Source organism: Solanum verrucosum, unplaced genomic scaffold (assembly GCF_900185275.1).
Source record: "Solanum verrucosum unplaced genomic scaffold, falcon-dt-bn FXZP01000049.1, whole genome shotgun sequence".
NCBI classification, from domain to species: domain Eukaryota; kingdom Viridiplantae; phylum Streptophyta; class Magnoliopsida; order Solanales; family Solanaceae; genus Solanum; species Solanum verrucosum.
Genome location: NW_026020221.1, coordinates 3,923,671 through 3,940,412, shown reverse-complemented (window position 1 = coordinate 3,940,412; position 16,742 = coordinate 3,923,671). Strand labels below are relative to the sequence as shown.

The following is a 16,742-nucleotide window of genomic DNA, read 5'->3' as shown; positions in this document are numbered from 1 at the left end:
TACCCGCAAATTATACAAACCTGAGAATTATACGAATTCATGAATTATACAAACGAGACAGCTTAAATTGTAGTTACAACTGGTAAATATGCAAACTATAGCTATGGATCATAATTAAGTTTATTATAGTGGCTATTTGCGAAAGTTCCTCTTTTTAATTTCTTTAGAAAAGTGCTTTTCAAAATAAACAATGTGTGGTTGACTAATTTATTTGAAATGTGTTTTTATAAGCAAATTGTGTTTGACTAATTTATAAAAAAAATGTGTTTGAGAGTCAAATTACGATAAATGACAAGTATTAATGTACTTTTAATAGTAAGATTGTTTTATAGAGAGAAACTAGTTTAAATATCTATTACAAAAAATTAAATTAAAATATTCATATTCAAATTTTCAATCAATACTATACATTTTTTTGGAGGGTTGAAATCTTTAAAAAAATATATTTTTTCTAATCTTGCAAAAATATTGTTGTTACCTTTTTTTTCCAATTATGAAAAATAATACGTAAAATAATACTCCCTCTGTCCCAATTTATGTGAATTACTTTCCTTTTTAGTCAGTCCCAAAAAGAATGACACATTTCTATATTAAGTAACAAAAAAAAGTAACAATTTAACTATAAAATGTCTATTTTACCCTTAATAAAATGATTTACAGCCACACAAATTTATATCATTCATATTGGACCACAAATTTTGAAAGTATTCATTTATTTCTTAAACTCTATGCCCAATCAAACTACCTCATATAAAATGGAACGGAGGGAGTAATACATAAACACAAAATAAAATATAAATTTATTATATAAAAATAAAAATAAAATTATTAAATGAAACTTACCCAAACATATGAGATATGTTATATAATAAATAAGAGATATATTGGTATATATGTGTGTCTGTATGTGTGTGTTACAGAAATTTTTAGCTTCTTCCCAACAACAGAAAAAATGCTTTTGCTTCCATTTAAAAGTAGTTTTACAGGTTTGTCTAACACATATTTTTTTTTAAAGTGCTTCTGGTTCCCAACAACAATGCCAAACAGACTCTTCTTACACTCATTAAGAGCTTGTTTGACATTGATACTAAAAACTGCTTATTTTAGAAGCATTTTTTAAATTTTTTTTTTGAAAAAGATGCTTTTGAAAAAATAATAATTTGTATTTAACTAATTCATTTGAAAAGTGTTTTTGATAAGCAATTGTGTTTGACAATTATTTGTTAAAAGTGTTTTTGAGAGTCAAATTACAAAACAATGGCAAGTATGAATGTACTTATTATTTTGTAGAGATAAATTATTTTTAATATTTATTATTAAAAAAATAATTATATTTTTATTTTTATTAAACTAATATGTACACATTCAAACTGTCAATCATATTATACCTTTTTTGGAGGGATAAAATCTTTAATTTTTTGTTTTATTTTTTCTAATCTTGCAAAAATATTATTGTTATCTTTTTTTCTAATTATGCAAAACAATACATAATATAATAAATAAAATAATAATGCATAAATGTAAAATAAAATCTAAAATTTTATTATATAAAAATAAAATATAAAATTCTTAAATGAAACTTAGCCAAACTTATGAAATATTTTAATTAATTAATAAAAAATATATTGATAAATATGTATATATGAAGAAAAAAAAATTAGTCTTGAGAAAAATGTTTTTTTTGTTATTGGGAATAAGCTGAAAATTGTGCTTTCTTAAAAAAGCAGAAGCATAAATAAAAAAATATTTTATATTGTAAAGTAAAATTAAAATGTCGAATTACCATCTGCATACAAGGCAGTCTGCGCCACATAAGCAATTTTGTGTTCTTAAGTGAAACTCAAATCAAGTGAAGGTTTGTGTAGGTAAATTCTTAGTTGTGTGGTGTACCCCTATTGGTTGTAGATTCTTTAACAATGTAAATACTTTAAAAATTCAAATTAATGAACTTTCAAAAAAGATTTTAGTATAACTCTTTCGAAAATAGAAAAAAAATAATGAGTGAAATAAGTTACAAAACTTCAAAATTTGAATGTGTAGTGCTCCACAAACGGAAATGATGTTCAATAAATGAAAGGAAAATGTGAGAGAGATATTTGAGGGAATTTGAATTGTTGGACATGATTTATATATAGAAGGTAGATGTATGAGACTATATTTTTGGCTATTTTGAAAGAGGGTGTATACATCTAGACGCCTCAATTCTATCATAACTGACAATTAAACACTTTAATTTATTTTTACTATGTATCATTAACACTCAATACTAACGTAACACATAAAATTGATATATCTATAGGTGGTAATTTTATAAGTTACATTATTCAACTGACACATGAAAAACAAATAATATGTCTAGAAGTACATTTATATAATTGAAATATTTACTTGTTAGCTAAGACCCAATTTAAATAGAGAAAATTTCAGAAATAGCAAAGATAAAATACATAATAAGGCTCTATAGTTATAGTTTTGATAATTGTGCTTTATAACAATAGTTCTATTTGCTATGAAAGCTGCAATTTATATAATTCGCTTGCCCATTTGTATTTTCGCTTACGTATATACAAATGGTGGTTGCGGTTTGTATATTTTGCTTGCGAAAATACAAATAAGGCAAGTATACACAAATTTTGTATTTATACATTCATGATTTTTTTTCAGAACTCCGTTTGTATATTTCGTTTGTCAATATACAAACAAGGTACTTTATTGGCAATATACAAACAAGGTACTTTATTATGATTCATAAGCCGTATACAAATAACTAGGGTATATATATATAAATTCTGAATTTATATACAATCAGGAATTGAATTTGTACAAATTTTGAATTTATACAATCACGGACCGAATTATACAAATAGAAAACCGAATCGCAACATTTTGCGAAACTATAGCCACAAATTAAAAATAATCGAAACTATAGTTATATTACATAATGTACTCTAGATGTTTGTCATTTCGCATAATTTTCCCATTTAAATACTTATTTGTATATATTAATCCTAATAATTTAGATATCAAAATAAATGAAGCAACACTAATTTTGAGAGTCCTAATAGCTATATCTTAATAATTTGATCCAAAAATTACCCTACCCTCTCTCGATTCTAAAAGTACAACACCTCGAAGCAGCCATATTTGGCTATAAATAAGCCAAAGATATCTTTTCCTCCTAAGCACCGCTTTTATAAACTCCCTTCTCAATATCTGAGTAGTGGCTTAAACCCTAGCCGCTCCTCATTTTGTTTCTCTTTCTCTCTCCTTAAACCCTGAAACTTCCTCTCTCTCAGGTAACCTTTTTGCTGTAAAAATGGTGGATCAAAGCTTTGTTTTCAATTTCATGATTCAATTTTTTGTTGTTTTTGTTTTTTGATCTAGTATTTTGGTTGTGTTTTTTATCTGCGTAGCCTAGTGTAATAGTATTAGTTTGTATATGCTTTGATTACATGTGTTTTGAGCCGAGTTTCTATTGGAAACTGTCTATTTGGTGGTAAAGTTTGCGTACAATCTAACCTCCACAGAGTCGACTTGTGTGATTACACTTGTTATGCTGTTGTTTGATCTGTGTTTGTTGATGTGGTTTATTTGATAACTTGTATTTGTTTTGAGCTGAATTTCTATTGGAAACAGCCTCTCTTTATCTTCTCTACCGGATAAACGTGTAGGGGTAAGTTCTGTGTACATACTAAGGCTCAGACTCCACTTGTGTGATTACTGGTTGTGTTGTTGGATCTGTGTTCCTTGATGTGGTTTATTTGATAAGCTTGTTGTGTCTCATGTAATATTTATTTAATTTATTACTCTTAATAATAGTCAGGTATGATTCCTCTCCAAAAACTTTGTTGTGATCTTAATGTGAACTTTTATTTGAAGGTTTGACAACATGTTATGATTTGCTTTTCAATATTGATGTTTAACCTCATAAGGTTAGGGTTACACACCCCACTCCCTAGATCCACTTGTTGGGTTACACTGAGTATGTTGTTGTTGTAATATTTATGTCTGTTTGGTGTGATTTCTATTGTAATATTTGTCCAGAAGACTTTTGGATGCTATGGTGCCAGATATTTTGTAAATGCTCTCTATGTTTAACATGTTGTGACATGTTTATAATTACAAATTTCATAAGTTAGTTCTTTCGTAAATTCACATAAATTGAAATTGAAGGAGTAGAATAAAAATTAGATATTCAAGGTTTGTAGATTCACCTGCTTTGAGTTTCAGTGACTTCTTTGAATTAATACTTTGGGACAGATATGTAGTGGTTTGGTTTTCTAATGTTTTCCTGTTGCTGTCATAGCATATGAACATTTACCAAGTTACTGAATTATTGTTTATGGTCCTATTTTTCTTACTGTTGATGATCCTTGTGTTCTTTAAGTCAAGTGGATTGATATCTCTTAATCTGTAAACATGATTTCTTGATATCTTATTTGGCATTTTTAAAATGAATGTTTTTCAATTAGTTTTACCTTGACACCGGGATATGCATGCCTTGACTTAAAACTGTGTGCACAGATTTGTGAATTTGTCTGCACAAATGGCTTTCTGCAACAAACTCGGTGGTCTGTTGAGGCAGAGCATTTCCACAGGAAATGCAGTAAGTGCAAATTCACCAACTCCAGCAATGCTTAATGCCATCCGGTGCATGTCGTCAAGGCTTTTTGTTGGCGGTAAGCTTTCAGTTGTCTGTATCCTTATTGGTTATAGCTACTAACCGGTACATTTTTGCAACTTCATAAATATTTGATTTTTTTTATTCATATATTTTATAGGTCTTTCATGGGGAACAGATGATCAGTCACTGAAAGAGGCCTTTACTAGCTTTGGTGATGTTGTTGATGGTAAGTTCCAGGAGGCAGATGCCTGCTGCTTTATCCTCAATGCTTTTTTTTCCTAATCTCTGGTGACATAGTTTGTATAAACATGGCGAAAAGCAAGTTGCATGAATAACGTGGTCTTGCTGTACTTCACAAAGGATGTCAGATCATACTTTGTGCATCTGTTTGTATATATCATATAATTTATTATGTAAATACGGTGTTGGTTGCTCCATGTATCTAAGAATTGCTGAATGGTTGACTTCCATTTCTCAATGTCTGTCCAGTTTGTGCACTGATTTTTTCCTCAGACGTATTAATGTTCTGTTACTATCATTCTCTGGCCTGCTGCCTGCTTGTATTGGTGCGGTTTTTCTGTATACCTTAAATAGGTTTTGAGTGCTCAATATTGATGTAAATTTGATGGGTTCTCAGCAGCTCTTTGACAGGGGTTTTATATACATATATTAATGTGTGTATATATATTGCACACTGAGCAGGTCACATTTGTTAATCATTAGCTTTAATTTGTCGCATACCTAGTGATTGGGTGGGGAGCACTGCATTAATGTGGTTTATGTTGCATCTTTTCAGTCTGGTAAATTGTTACCTCTTTTTCTTGATTGATATGTGGTAGATTGCTAAAAGTGGAATTGCTCTTGTAGTTTTGGTCCTCTGAACTGTTTTTCTTAGTTTTCTACTCAGGCTGTTAATGTGCTTCCGTTCTTTCATTGTTTGTTGCTCAGGCTGTGAATGTGCTTCCGCTTTTTCTTTATTTGTTGCCCAGGCTGTGAATGCGCTTCTGCTTTTTCTTTGTTTGTTTCCTAGGCTGTGAATGTGTTCATACTGAACTTTGTCTTTTTTTTGTTACAGCAAAGGTAATCATTGACAGAGATTCTGGCAGATCAAGGGGGTTTGGATTTGTGAACTTCTCAGATGAAGATTGTGCAAAAGAGGCTATGAACGCAATGGACGGTCAGGTAGAAACATCATATCATAAGACTCTTCTAAGCACAAGTCTAGTGTCCACATTTAAATATTCCTGTTTGCATTACAACTGCTTTACTTTATCTGTCATGGCTGATGATACGTTATTATGTCCTTGCAGCAACTCCATGGAAGGAATATCCGTGTTAATTTAGCCCAGGAGCGTGCCCCTCGAAGTGGTGGATATGGTGGTGGTGGTGGCGGCGGATATGGTGGTCAAGCTAGAGATAACGATGGATTCTAAGCCACTTTTTATCTTTTGCTATTAGCTGTCATGTGTGCATGACAATATTTATCTAAGTAGAGAGGACCTGGTGTGATAGCTTTGTTGAATTTATCTTTTAAAACTTATTTTTCTTCAAGGTTTTTAGTATCAATAATTTTTCCAGATTTTGTCACTAAGTCATCTGTGTCCTAGATGCTGTTTATTGTAATCAATATTCAACTATGCGGCACGTTGCAATTTTTGTTCTTTTATTTTATTTATAGTGAAGACGATAATATGGAAATGAGTTTAAATGGAGATGGTGAGATTCATAGAGTATAATTTATCTTAACTTAGTTTGAAAGTGAGACGTACACTTTTTTTGGATATTTGTTACGTATTGTTTTAAGTTATGTTAGTATATTTTTTTGTTTGATGAATATAGTGTCATTGTTATATGATGTTGCGCATTGAAAATAAATTTTGTAAGAAAAGTAAGGCTGGGTTTATAGGTATAATAAAAAGATAGGGTAAATAATAAAATATAATTATTAAATAATGGAGGAAATATAAGTAAAATGAGAAAGAAAAGGTAATGCAATGATAATATATGTCTAACACTTTGTTTGGATCATTGTTTCATAATGTATTGTATTATATTGTACTCTATTGTACTGTATGGTAGATACAATGTTTGGTTAAACTATATTGTTTGTTGTTGTTTAATAACATTTTTATTGTTTGGTTTGACTGTATCTAATTTATAAATTTACTAAAATATTCTTAATTATTCTAGAGTAGGAGGTTTGACTATTATTAAATAATATAGGGTAAAGGGTAAAAAAGTATTATGAAATATTATGCCATGATATAATTGGAAAAAGAAATTAAGTAACAATGGGAACACATCAAATCAGTTGTTCCATAAAATGAGGGTTTTCATTGTTACGTAGCAACGAAATTTAACAATACAATACATTTTAAGTAACAATCAAAACAAACATTGTAGGTATGATAACGATACAATACAATACAATGAGTAACAATGATTCAAACAGAGGGTAGAAGATTTGAAGTCCCACATATCAATGAAGTGGGTTGAAAATCGTAATATTTCAAGTTTAGATACCTGTGAAGGTGATACTCTCTCTATCCCTAATTACTTGTCCATTTTTCCATTTATAATTGTCTCTAATTACTTGTCTATTTTGATAAATCAAGAAAGGACAATCTTCTTTATCTATTATACCCTCAATTAAATGACTAATTAGTAATTACTTTGAAAAATGCAGAACTTTTCATCAACTTCATAATTAATAGGGGTAAAATGGTAAACTCACTATGTCATTAGTTGATTTCTTAATAGATATGTCAATTCAAAAGTGGACAAGTAATTAGGGACAAAAAGAGTACATGAGTCGGTAAAAAAAACATATATCTCATGAAATTAATTGAGATGTGCATAAGGTGTAATAAAGTACACTTTGCCTGATGAAAAAAACTTTCTTATTTCTTTACTTGTAGAGAAAACAAGTGTTCAGCAAAGAAAAGATACAGCTAAACATTTATTATCTTTATAAGACAAAAATAGTCGTTTATCATTATTTGACGTATTCTTAAAGTTGAATCTTCATTTTAATCATGATAATCACTTTATTTATTCTATAAACTTAATTAACATTGTATGAAATAAAAATTAATATTCGAATATATAACTACGTTATGATGTTGTTGAGTGTGTATAATAAATAAATCTATTTCTATCTTGTATGATTGTATCTATAAATTAAATGTAACAATACATACTTATGTGATTTATACGTAATTAGTATTATTTTGAATAGAAAACAATAGTATTAGCTAATAGGTTTGTGTGACCCAATTTTGATTTCGAAAATCAAATATTTTAATTTGATTGTGAATTCCGATATAGATCATTAACTTTTTAAAATAAAATTTACATATTCTGAAACTATGTAAAGTACCATTATAACTTATAATAAATAACAATTCAAAATATTTTAAAAATTATGACAAAAAAAATTGTTCAGAACTCAAAATTCGAAAAATGTCAAATAAATTAAGATATGGGACACAATATAATTCCAAACAAGACTTACCCTTGACATTTCCCTATATAATTCTATTCCTATGCTAAATAAAAACAAAAATAACATGATATAATTAAAATGCATTAAAACAAAAATAAAAATCTAAAGTGTAAATAAAAAAAATATTTAAAAAATGTGGGACCGACACTACTTTGGGATAATTCCTATTTTGTCCTTGCTTGCATCCCATAATAACTTAAATACCACTTAACAAATTTCCTTAATCCACTTGATAAATTTGTAGTAGGCTTATATCCAAAATCCCTATACGCCAGGCTCACGTTAGCATGAGTAAACGGAACGTCGCCGTTTCGGGGCATTCTAATCAAATTCTTTTTAGCCTTAATGTTGAGTAAATTTTCCAAAATTGCCACTAGCTTCTTCACCGATACCGGCGAAGTATTCCCCAAATTATACACTCTCAACTGCGCCGGACCTCTCTTCTTTCCGCCGCTACCGGTGCTCTTCTCCGCCGTATCAATCGCTCCTAAACAACCTTTCACCACATCATCGATATACGTGAAGTCACGCGCCACCTCTTTATCCGATACGTAAACCTTGATCGGCTTTCCTTGAATCATATCCTTTGTGAAGAAGAAATACGCCATGTCTGGTCTTCCCCAAGGTCCATAAACAGTGAAGAAACGTAACCCAGTTAATGACAATCCGTAAATATGGTTATACGTGTGAGCAATTTCTTCACCGGCTTTTTTCGTTGCAGCGTAGAGACTAGCTGGTTGATCAGTCCGGTCATTTTCAGAAAAAGGTACCTTCGTGTTTAACCCATAAACAGAGCTCGAAGAAGCCCAAACAATGGCGGGTTGTGGATTAGCAGATTTAGCAATTTCTAACAAATTAACAAATCCATTCACATTTGAATGAATGTACGAAAGAGGATTCTCCATTGCGTAACGAACGCCGGCCTGGGCAGCTAAATGAAGAACATGAGTAAACGGAACAATATCGAACAATTTATTAACCAAATCAATATCATTGATATCACCTTCCACGATAAAAATCTCATGCTTCGCCAGTAATTCCTGTCGAGCACGTTTCAACGACGGATCATAATACGAATTGAAATTATCAATACCAATAACTCCATCTCCACGTTTCTTCAACGCTAATGCACAATGAGAACCAACAAATCCAGCTGCACCGGTCACCAGCACCACCTTCCCGTTGGTTTTCTTAGGTATAGAAGAATGCCGGACTTTTTTCTCCCAAGCCGCGCCGCCACCAAAGGAGAAGAGGCGGCGGCCGTGTTGATTTGAGTTGTTAGAGATGAACAAAAAGTGATTTACGATGAATGAACAGATCAACAACACGGAAATTAAAATGGTCATACGATAAAGAAGCTTAGAAGAAGCTACGATAAACTTAGTGCTACTGTTAACTTTGCGGATATAAGTATTGTAACGATCTAATTTTGTTGATTTATTCGTATCGACGGAAAAAAGAGATGCCATTAATGAAAATTGTTACTATATGAAATTGAACTAACTTTATTATTAGTAAGTAGAAGAGAAGAATTGAGTGTGTATTTATAGAGGAGAAAGAAGAAAGTAGTAAAATATAGTTTAACTAGGAGTGGGAAAAATAAAATAAGTTAATACTAATCCTCTTATGTAATGGAAATAATAATAATAATTTATTTCCTAATAACAATCAATTTAACTAAAAAATTTAAAGTGAAATTAGATATTTCATTTCTCTAATTTTCACTTAAATATGGATTCTTAATTATTAGTATTGTTGTTTCTAATTTTTATTACTTTATATAGGGAACAAAATAATACAGTAGTAAAATTATTCTTAAATTTTAAACAAATCATTTTATAGCTTACTACTCTTCTTACTTATTTTATAGTCGCTATATTAGCTTTAAAATAGACATGCATAATAATTTCAGTCATTTTATTTTAATTTAGTGTTGTTTTTGTTTGTTGTTATCGTATCTTTTTCATTGTTTCTTTAATTTAGGATTTTTTTCGAATTAATTTTTCTACATTGTCGAGATAGAGGAAATTTTGTGTTTATTTTGCTTTTTTCAGATTTTACGTGTGAAATTACGCTAAATTTATTAATATTATTATTTAAAAAAAAAGTCAATTTCTAATGAGTAACCACGCAAATAATTTGAATAATTAAATTCCTGAGAGCTAATTCAAAACCATTAGTATAATTGCAAAAAATGTGATTATTCACCAATATCAACGGAATCCAATATACGAATTTTAAGAAATCGAACGTTAATATACTTAGTCAAATATTATAAAAATTAAAATTAAAATTTATCAATAATTTATTTTCTATGGAGTTAGGGGTCACCGACAAAGTATTTTGAAGCTATTTTAAAATAATTATGTCACTTTTAATTGGGGGCCATTATTAAATTTTAGATCTTAATTTAGTTAAGACACATTTGAGGCTCTTTTTGTCGCAAAGGGTTTTTGTTTTGAGAATTTTCTCGAAAGATGTGTTATTGGTAGATATAAAAAAAATGACCATCTGTGGAATTCCTTCGTTATTTAGCAAAAGGTTTCAGGATCGAGTCCTAAATGTAAAACAATCTTGCTAGAAATATTATTTCAAAATTGAGATCATACAATACGTAAATTCAAATATGTTTGAGCATGACAATCACTTTGTGCCTACACATTTCACTTTCTTACCTCATATAAGAATGAAAAATTTGAAACATTTTATTCATTGGTGGATAAAAATCATGAAAGTAATAGTTTATGATTGATCGTGTTCTTAGAAAAAAAGAAGAAGATACATTCAAAAAATAACAAGCTCAACTGAATTAGTCATGCTCCAATATAGATATCGGATACTGATTTTTATCTTTTTTACAAATTTATAGTCTAATGATAAATATCCTTCATTTTCAATCAAAAATCTCAAATATTAACTCTGTCTATAATATCATATTTCGATAAAACTTTTTAATATAAATTTTGATCTAGTCAGACTGTAAAATAAATTCTGAACACATCGGGTGAAAAACGAAAAAAAATACCAATAATAATAACCGCCGGCCATGCTGTGAAACATGCTTACTAGTAATTGGGAAGCTTCTTGGAATAGTCTGCAAATGGCACACAAACATCAACTGCGCCAACGTCCATGCCACCTAATCCGTAATTATAACATGTATAATTATTAAAATAATAATTACTATATAGTATAGTAATTAACTAATTATAATGATCCATGAATAATTATGTCTTGTAAAAAATTTTAGGCACGTGATTTTTGTACGAACTACGACGTACATATTCTTGCATTACAAAGAATTAATGGAATTAATTCCTCTGTTGTTTAGTTATATATCTTCTTCCTCTTTTTTTTTATATTTTTTTTTGAAAAAAATTGTATAATGTTTGGTTTTATATTGGAGCTCAGATTAATTTTGAATCACGCACTGCAAGATTCATTTGGGGTGAAACTCATCTTGACAATTTTTCCTCCATACTGGGACTCAACATCTGATTATTAGTTTCATCCCTGAACTATTAACAACCTTAAAAATATCAATCTATTGACTAATTAAAATTAGATACACCTCCGATCTGCCACATGACATAGCAAGTTGTCTCAAACTTTTGTAGGAGCATGAGACTCTTAATAAAGAACAAGATCAGATTAATTTTGAATCGCGCATTACAAGACTCATTTGGGGTTGTCACTCCCGATAAATTTTTCTCCATACCTGAAACTCAACCTCTCATTGAGGGTAAGCAATCCTTCTGAAATATTTCTGAACTTGACGAACTGTCGACAACATTAAAAACATTCTTCCTTACTAAGATACCCCCCCCCCCCCCCTCAATTTGTCATATGACATATCAAGTGGTCTCAAACTCTTGTATGAGCTAGCATGAGACTCTTAATAAAAAGTCGAGAGAAATGTTGAAAACACTCCTAAACTTAGTGAGAATTTAGAGATGTCTTATCACTCATGTTATAAGATCGAGGATCTATTTAAGTTCAATTAATTAAATAAAAAAATATTTTTAAGACAGTTAATAATTTAGAATTCATTCTTTTCTATCAGTCAACATTAACTCAAGCTACAAAACTCATCATGTTTAAATTTAATGCACTTTACAGTGACAATCACATTGCCTTTCTTCAACTATATACTGTCCAAGTGATGGAGGATTTCAATCTTCACATCCTGTCTGAGCATTTCTTTCCTACATATCTTTTATTTTACGTGATACTTTTTGCTTTAAAAAATTAATTTGATTAATTTTTAACGTTAAAACTGAGTTAAATCAACTTATGAATATTTTAAAATTAGAGTTTAGGTAGTAAAAAAATTCTACATTATAGTTAATTTGTCATTCTTTTAACGTCAATATGCTAAAAATACATTTTAAATATTGATCAAAATCTATAAAAAAAAAAATGTCACGTTAGTGTGTGTGTGTTCGTTCTTGGTTTTGTTTGTGGTTATAGTTTCTTCTCCCTGTCTGCATGAATGCGGAGATCTTGAGGAGTTTTTTCATACTTACTCCGTTTCAAAAAGAGTGACCTAATTTGATTTGACACGAAGTTTAAGAAAATAACGAAGATTTTTGAATCTTGTGATCCTAAATTAAAATTATGTCAAATGTACAAAATTATCCTTTAATCTTGTGTTCTTAAACATGTCGTGGAAAACTGAAAATAAAATATTACCAAAAAAGGAAAGAGAACATTCTTTTTGAAACAAACTAAAAAGAAAAAAAGGTTATTCTTTTTGAAACGGAGAGAGTAATTACTTTGACTCTAATTGTTATTGGCTTATTGCACAACTCTAATTTTAAAAAAATCGTATTGTATATCAACCGTGGCGGAGTCATAATTTTTAATTAGGGGGTTCAAAATCTGAAGAAATAGACACACGAAGTAGCCTAAGGGGGTTTGACATCTATTATATATACCTAAAAAATTATTTTAACCATGTAAAAATATATAATTTTCCACCAAAGGGGGTTCGAATGAACCCCCTAAAGATATGGTGGCTCTGCCACTGTATATCAACCTGAGTTGTGGTGTAGTGGTGGGACTATTTCACCCTAATCAGAGTTCTCAGATTTGAGCCCTAAATATAGAGAAAATCAGCGTGCGATCTGAATTTAATCGGAGCTCTAATATGGACTCCAAACACCGAATGAGAAACCAAAAAAATAAAATCATATTGCATAGGACATGTTAATTAGAAAATGTTTCATACCAAAAAAAAATCAATTTAAAATTTTGAATTCAACATTTTTAATAAAAAAATAAATACACTCATTTTCATTTTTAAATGTCCTTTAATTGTTTCCCCATCTTCCAAGATGTGGACATGTTTTCTCTGTTAGGGTGATTGAATTCTTGATGCCGGTCTAAGGTGGTCCATGTATGGGACCAAGTCAATTAACTACCTCGATCATCAACCGATAAATTAAGGGTTCGAGTTATATGAAAGGGTAAATGGAAATACATTTATTGATCGTATTGGGTTGAGATTAAAAAAAAAGTATAATAAATGTAGGACGTCAAATATTGCTAGGACACATATGTTTCTTTGTTTAATTTTACAAAAGTTTAAGTGTTTACTTGTACACATTTAAAATAGAAAGAAATAAATGTATGTTGATGCCAAGTTAAAGATCACATTTATGTATTATGCTTAAAAAAGACTCAACATCTATTATATATTTATAAAAATATTTTAACCATATATATACCGCATAATTTTCTGTCATATGAAGATCGGATGAATCACATAAGTGAAGTTTTCAATTTTGATATTCTACTTTGATTAGTTAAAAAAGTTATATTTACGGCATATTTGTGTAACAATTGAGTTTGATGTGGAGTAGATTATTTCGATTATTTATTTGAGGATGTTTAGACATTTTCTATGAAATTATGACTTGTTTCAAGTTATTATTAGCCCCATTTTGAATACAGTTGAATATTTAGATTTTATTTTGACGATGTTTGAAATTTTAGACTTGATTACACTAAATTTCTAGATTTTATTTTGATGAAATTTTAGACTTGATTACCCTAAATGAAATTTGAATATTCTAGAATGTATCGAAACATACTGTAACTCTTGCGGAAAGTTAAAGATTTCTGACATAGTAGTCAAAATAATAATAAAACAATTATTTAGGTTGACTATTGTTATCAAAATGTATATTAATTAATTATTTAATTTTTGATTATAATAATCGAAAATTATCTTCAGACATTCTATCTTTTGAAATTGGTGAAAAAAATAAAAGACTATTTGTCGATTGCATTTCAAGCACTTTGATTATTGAAAAACAACGAAATACTGATAGTAAATGATATACTAAATATGTTAATGATTGTACAAATTGTGATATTCACGATCTTAAATATGATATACTCCATTCGTTTTATTTTATGTGACACTTTTCGAATTTCGAGATTTAAACAAATCTATCTTTGACCGTAAATTTTTCATAGATCTTTTAAATATTTTGTATTATTAATTAATGTGACTTATAATACTTTTTACGTAGTTTACAAATATATAAATTTCATTTTAAAAAAATTGAAGATTTCATGCGCAAATTTCCGATCAAACTTAAATTGTTTGACTCTCAAAAATTGAAAAGTGTCACATAAATTGAGACAGAGGGAGTAACATTTATGTGACATAAAAAACATCTTATTAAGAAAACATGTAATGTATTGTGTTGTTATTTTTGTTTTGTTTGTTGATTTGTCATTCTTTTGTTGAGCGTACTATTTTAAGAAAGAAATAAGGAACACAAAATGAAGGAATATCACATGATACTAAATAGAGCCCTAGAAGTTAGAACCATTAAAATTAAAAGGGAAAAGAGTTTGATATATCCTTCAATTTTGTCATTTAGAGTTAATATACTCTTCGTTATGAAAGTGACTCATATATGCATATTGTTATACAAATGACTCACATATACCCTTTTTCTCTAACGGAAGTGAAAACATTAATTTTAATTTTAAAAAAATCAAAAAATATAATTCATATGGGGTATATTTTATCCTCCTCACGTGGATTATGTCTTTTTTTTACTTTTTTCTTTCAGCGACTAATTTAAATTTATTATTTGATGGTCAAATTTCTTTACGTTTCACTAATTTTCTTGTAAAATTTATTATAGATACCCCAATTTATTTATTTTTACAAATTCAAAAATTAAATTACAATAGTACCGAAAAGAATAGTTTTAAATTATAATATAGCCACAAAAAAAATAGTTTTAAATTATTTTCTTTACACTAAAAATGAAAGAAAAATAAAATAAGAATAACTCAACTAATGAGGATTACAGAAGCCAATAAACATTTTATGTATAAAAAAGATTAAAATATACTGAACTTTGCTAGAATGATCATATATATCCCTATATGATTTTTTTTTATAAAAAAAACTCAAACATATAAATTTAAAACTATTTTTTCACTTCCGTTAGATGAAAAGTATATGTGAGCTTCTTTTGTAACGGTAGAGGTATGTGAGTCATTTGTATATTTATAAGAGTATATGAGTCACTTTCATAATGAGAGATATATCAACTCTAAATGACAAAATTAAAAGGCATATCGAACCTTTTCCCAAATTAAAATAGCCAACCTCATTTTGTTTGAAATCGAGATACAATAGTCATTTGGTAACAAAAAGAAAGAATTATATTTACACTCTCAGTCTTAGCCCTATAAATATCATTAATTTTTTTTAAAATTCTGATCCTTATAATATATGGATACCATATTTTGACATGTAATTAATTGAAATGTGTAGTCAAGACATAATAATCGTTGTTATAATAATTAAAAAAATAAGAAAAAATAAGAAGGATACTTGCACTTTAAGTTCCTCAAATATCATTTTTTCTTGATGTTTATGATACATGTTTAAACACATTCGATATCTAAATCGAATACATAATTTTGATCTATACTTGTAAATTTTTCTAAATGGAATGAATTATCAACCATGACATCAAATTTGCCTTATCAAAATTCAAATCTCACAAAACTAAATCTAAAAAAATTATATTAATGATTGATAGATTAAAAAATACGCCACCACAAACCAGAATTCCCTTTTAATTTATTTATTTACAAAATTAGCCTTCTCTTTTATGAAAAGTATGTGACTTTTTGAAAAGTTGCGACTTTAATGAAAGAGTTGGTGACTATTATGAAAATTTGTGATTTTTATGAAAAATTGCGACTTTAATGAAGAGTTGCGACTTTTATGAAATGTTGTGACCTTTCCGAAGGGTTGCAACTTTTCCAAATAGTTGTAACATTTCTGATAAGACACAATAAATATTTGTTCACACTACCCTTTGTTGTCTATAAATAGAGGGATTTCCTCTCATTTTAACACAACGAAAATTTTGAACCTCCTCTTCTTCTTCTTCCCAATTAAATATTTGTATACTTCGCTCATGTTGAGTGGCTCACTGACACTATTGCTTATGTTACAGATCCTGATATGTATTTTTACAATCATTAATTTATAATTTATGCTTATGTTATTAAGGCTAAATGATAAGATGTACTCCCTCCGTCCCTAATTACTTGTCCACTTTTGAATTG

At 29.0% G+C, this 16,742-nt stretch overlaps 2 protein-coding genes across 2 annotated transcripts; one reads left to right on the top strand and one right to left on the bottom strand.

Moving 5' to 3' along the window:
• The first annotated feature begins 3,188 nt into the window (after positions 1–3,188).
• Positions 3,189–6,279, top strand: LOC125831779 (glycine-rich RNA-binding protein 4, mitochondrial-like). Its single transcript, XM_049510972.1, has 5 exons — positions 3,189–3,296; positions 4,525–4,679; positions 4,782–4,850; positions 5,700–5,806; positions 5,935–6,279. Exons 2-5 carry the CDS (start codon positions 4,547–4,549, stop codon positions 6,055–6,057), a joined length of 432 nt encoding a protein of 143 aa, XP_049366929.1. The 5' UTR covers positions 3,189–3,296; positions 4,525–4,546; the 3' UTR covers positions 6,058–6,279.
• Positions 6,280–8,293: 2,014 nt separating this feature from the next.
• LOC125831773 (UDP-glucuronate 4-epimerase 6-like) lies at positions 8,294–9,598 on the bottom strand. The gene has a single exon (XM_049510966.1). The coding sequence runs from the start codon at positions 9,596–9,598 to the stop codon at positions 8,294–8,296; it is 1,305 nt and encodes a 434-aa protein (XP_049366923.1).
• Between the last annotated feature and the right edge of the window lie 7,144 nt (positions 9,599–16,742).

Excerpts from the sequence above, each read along its gene's own strand:
- LOC125831773 (XM_049510966.1), bottom strand. The coding sequence starts at position 9,598 with ATGGCATCTCTTTTTTCCGTCGATACGAATAAATCAACAAAATTAGAT.
- LOC125831779 (XM_049510972.1), top strand. The coding sequence starts at position 4,547 with ATGGCTTTCTGCAACAAACTCGGTGGTCTGTTGAGGCAGAGCATTTCC. Across the intron at positions 4,680-4,781 it reads GTCAAGGCTTTTTGTTGGCG|GTCTTTCATGGGGAACAGAT; the intron begins GTAAGCTTTCAG and ends TATATTTTATAG. Across the intron at positions 4,851-5,699 it reads CTTTGGTGATGTTGTTGATG|CAAAGGTAATCATTGACAGA; the intron begins GTAAGTTCCAGG and ends TTTTTGTTACAG.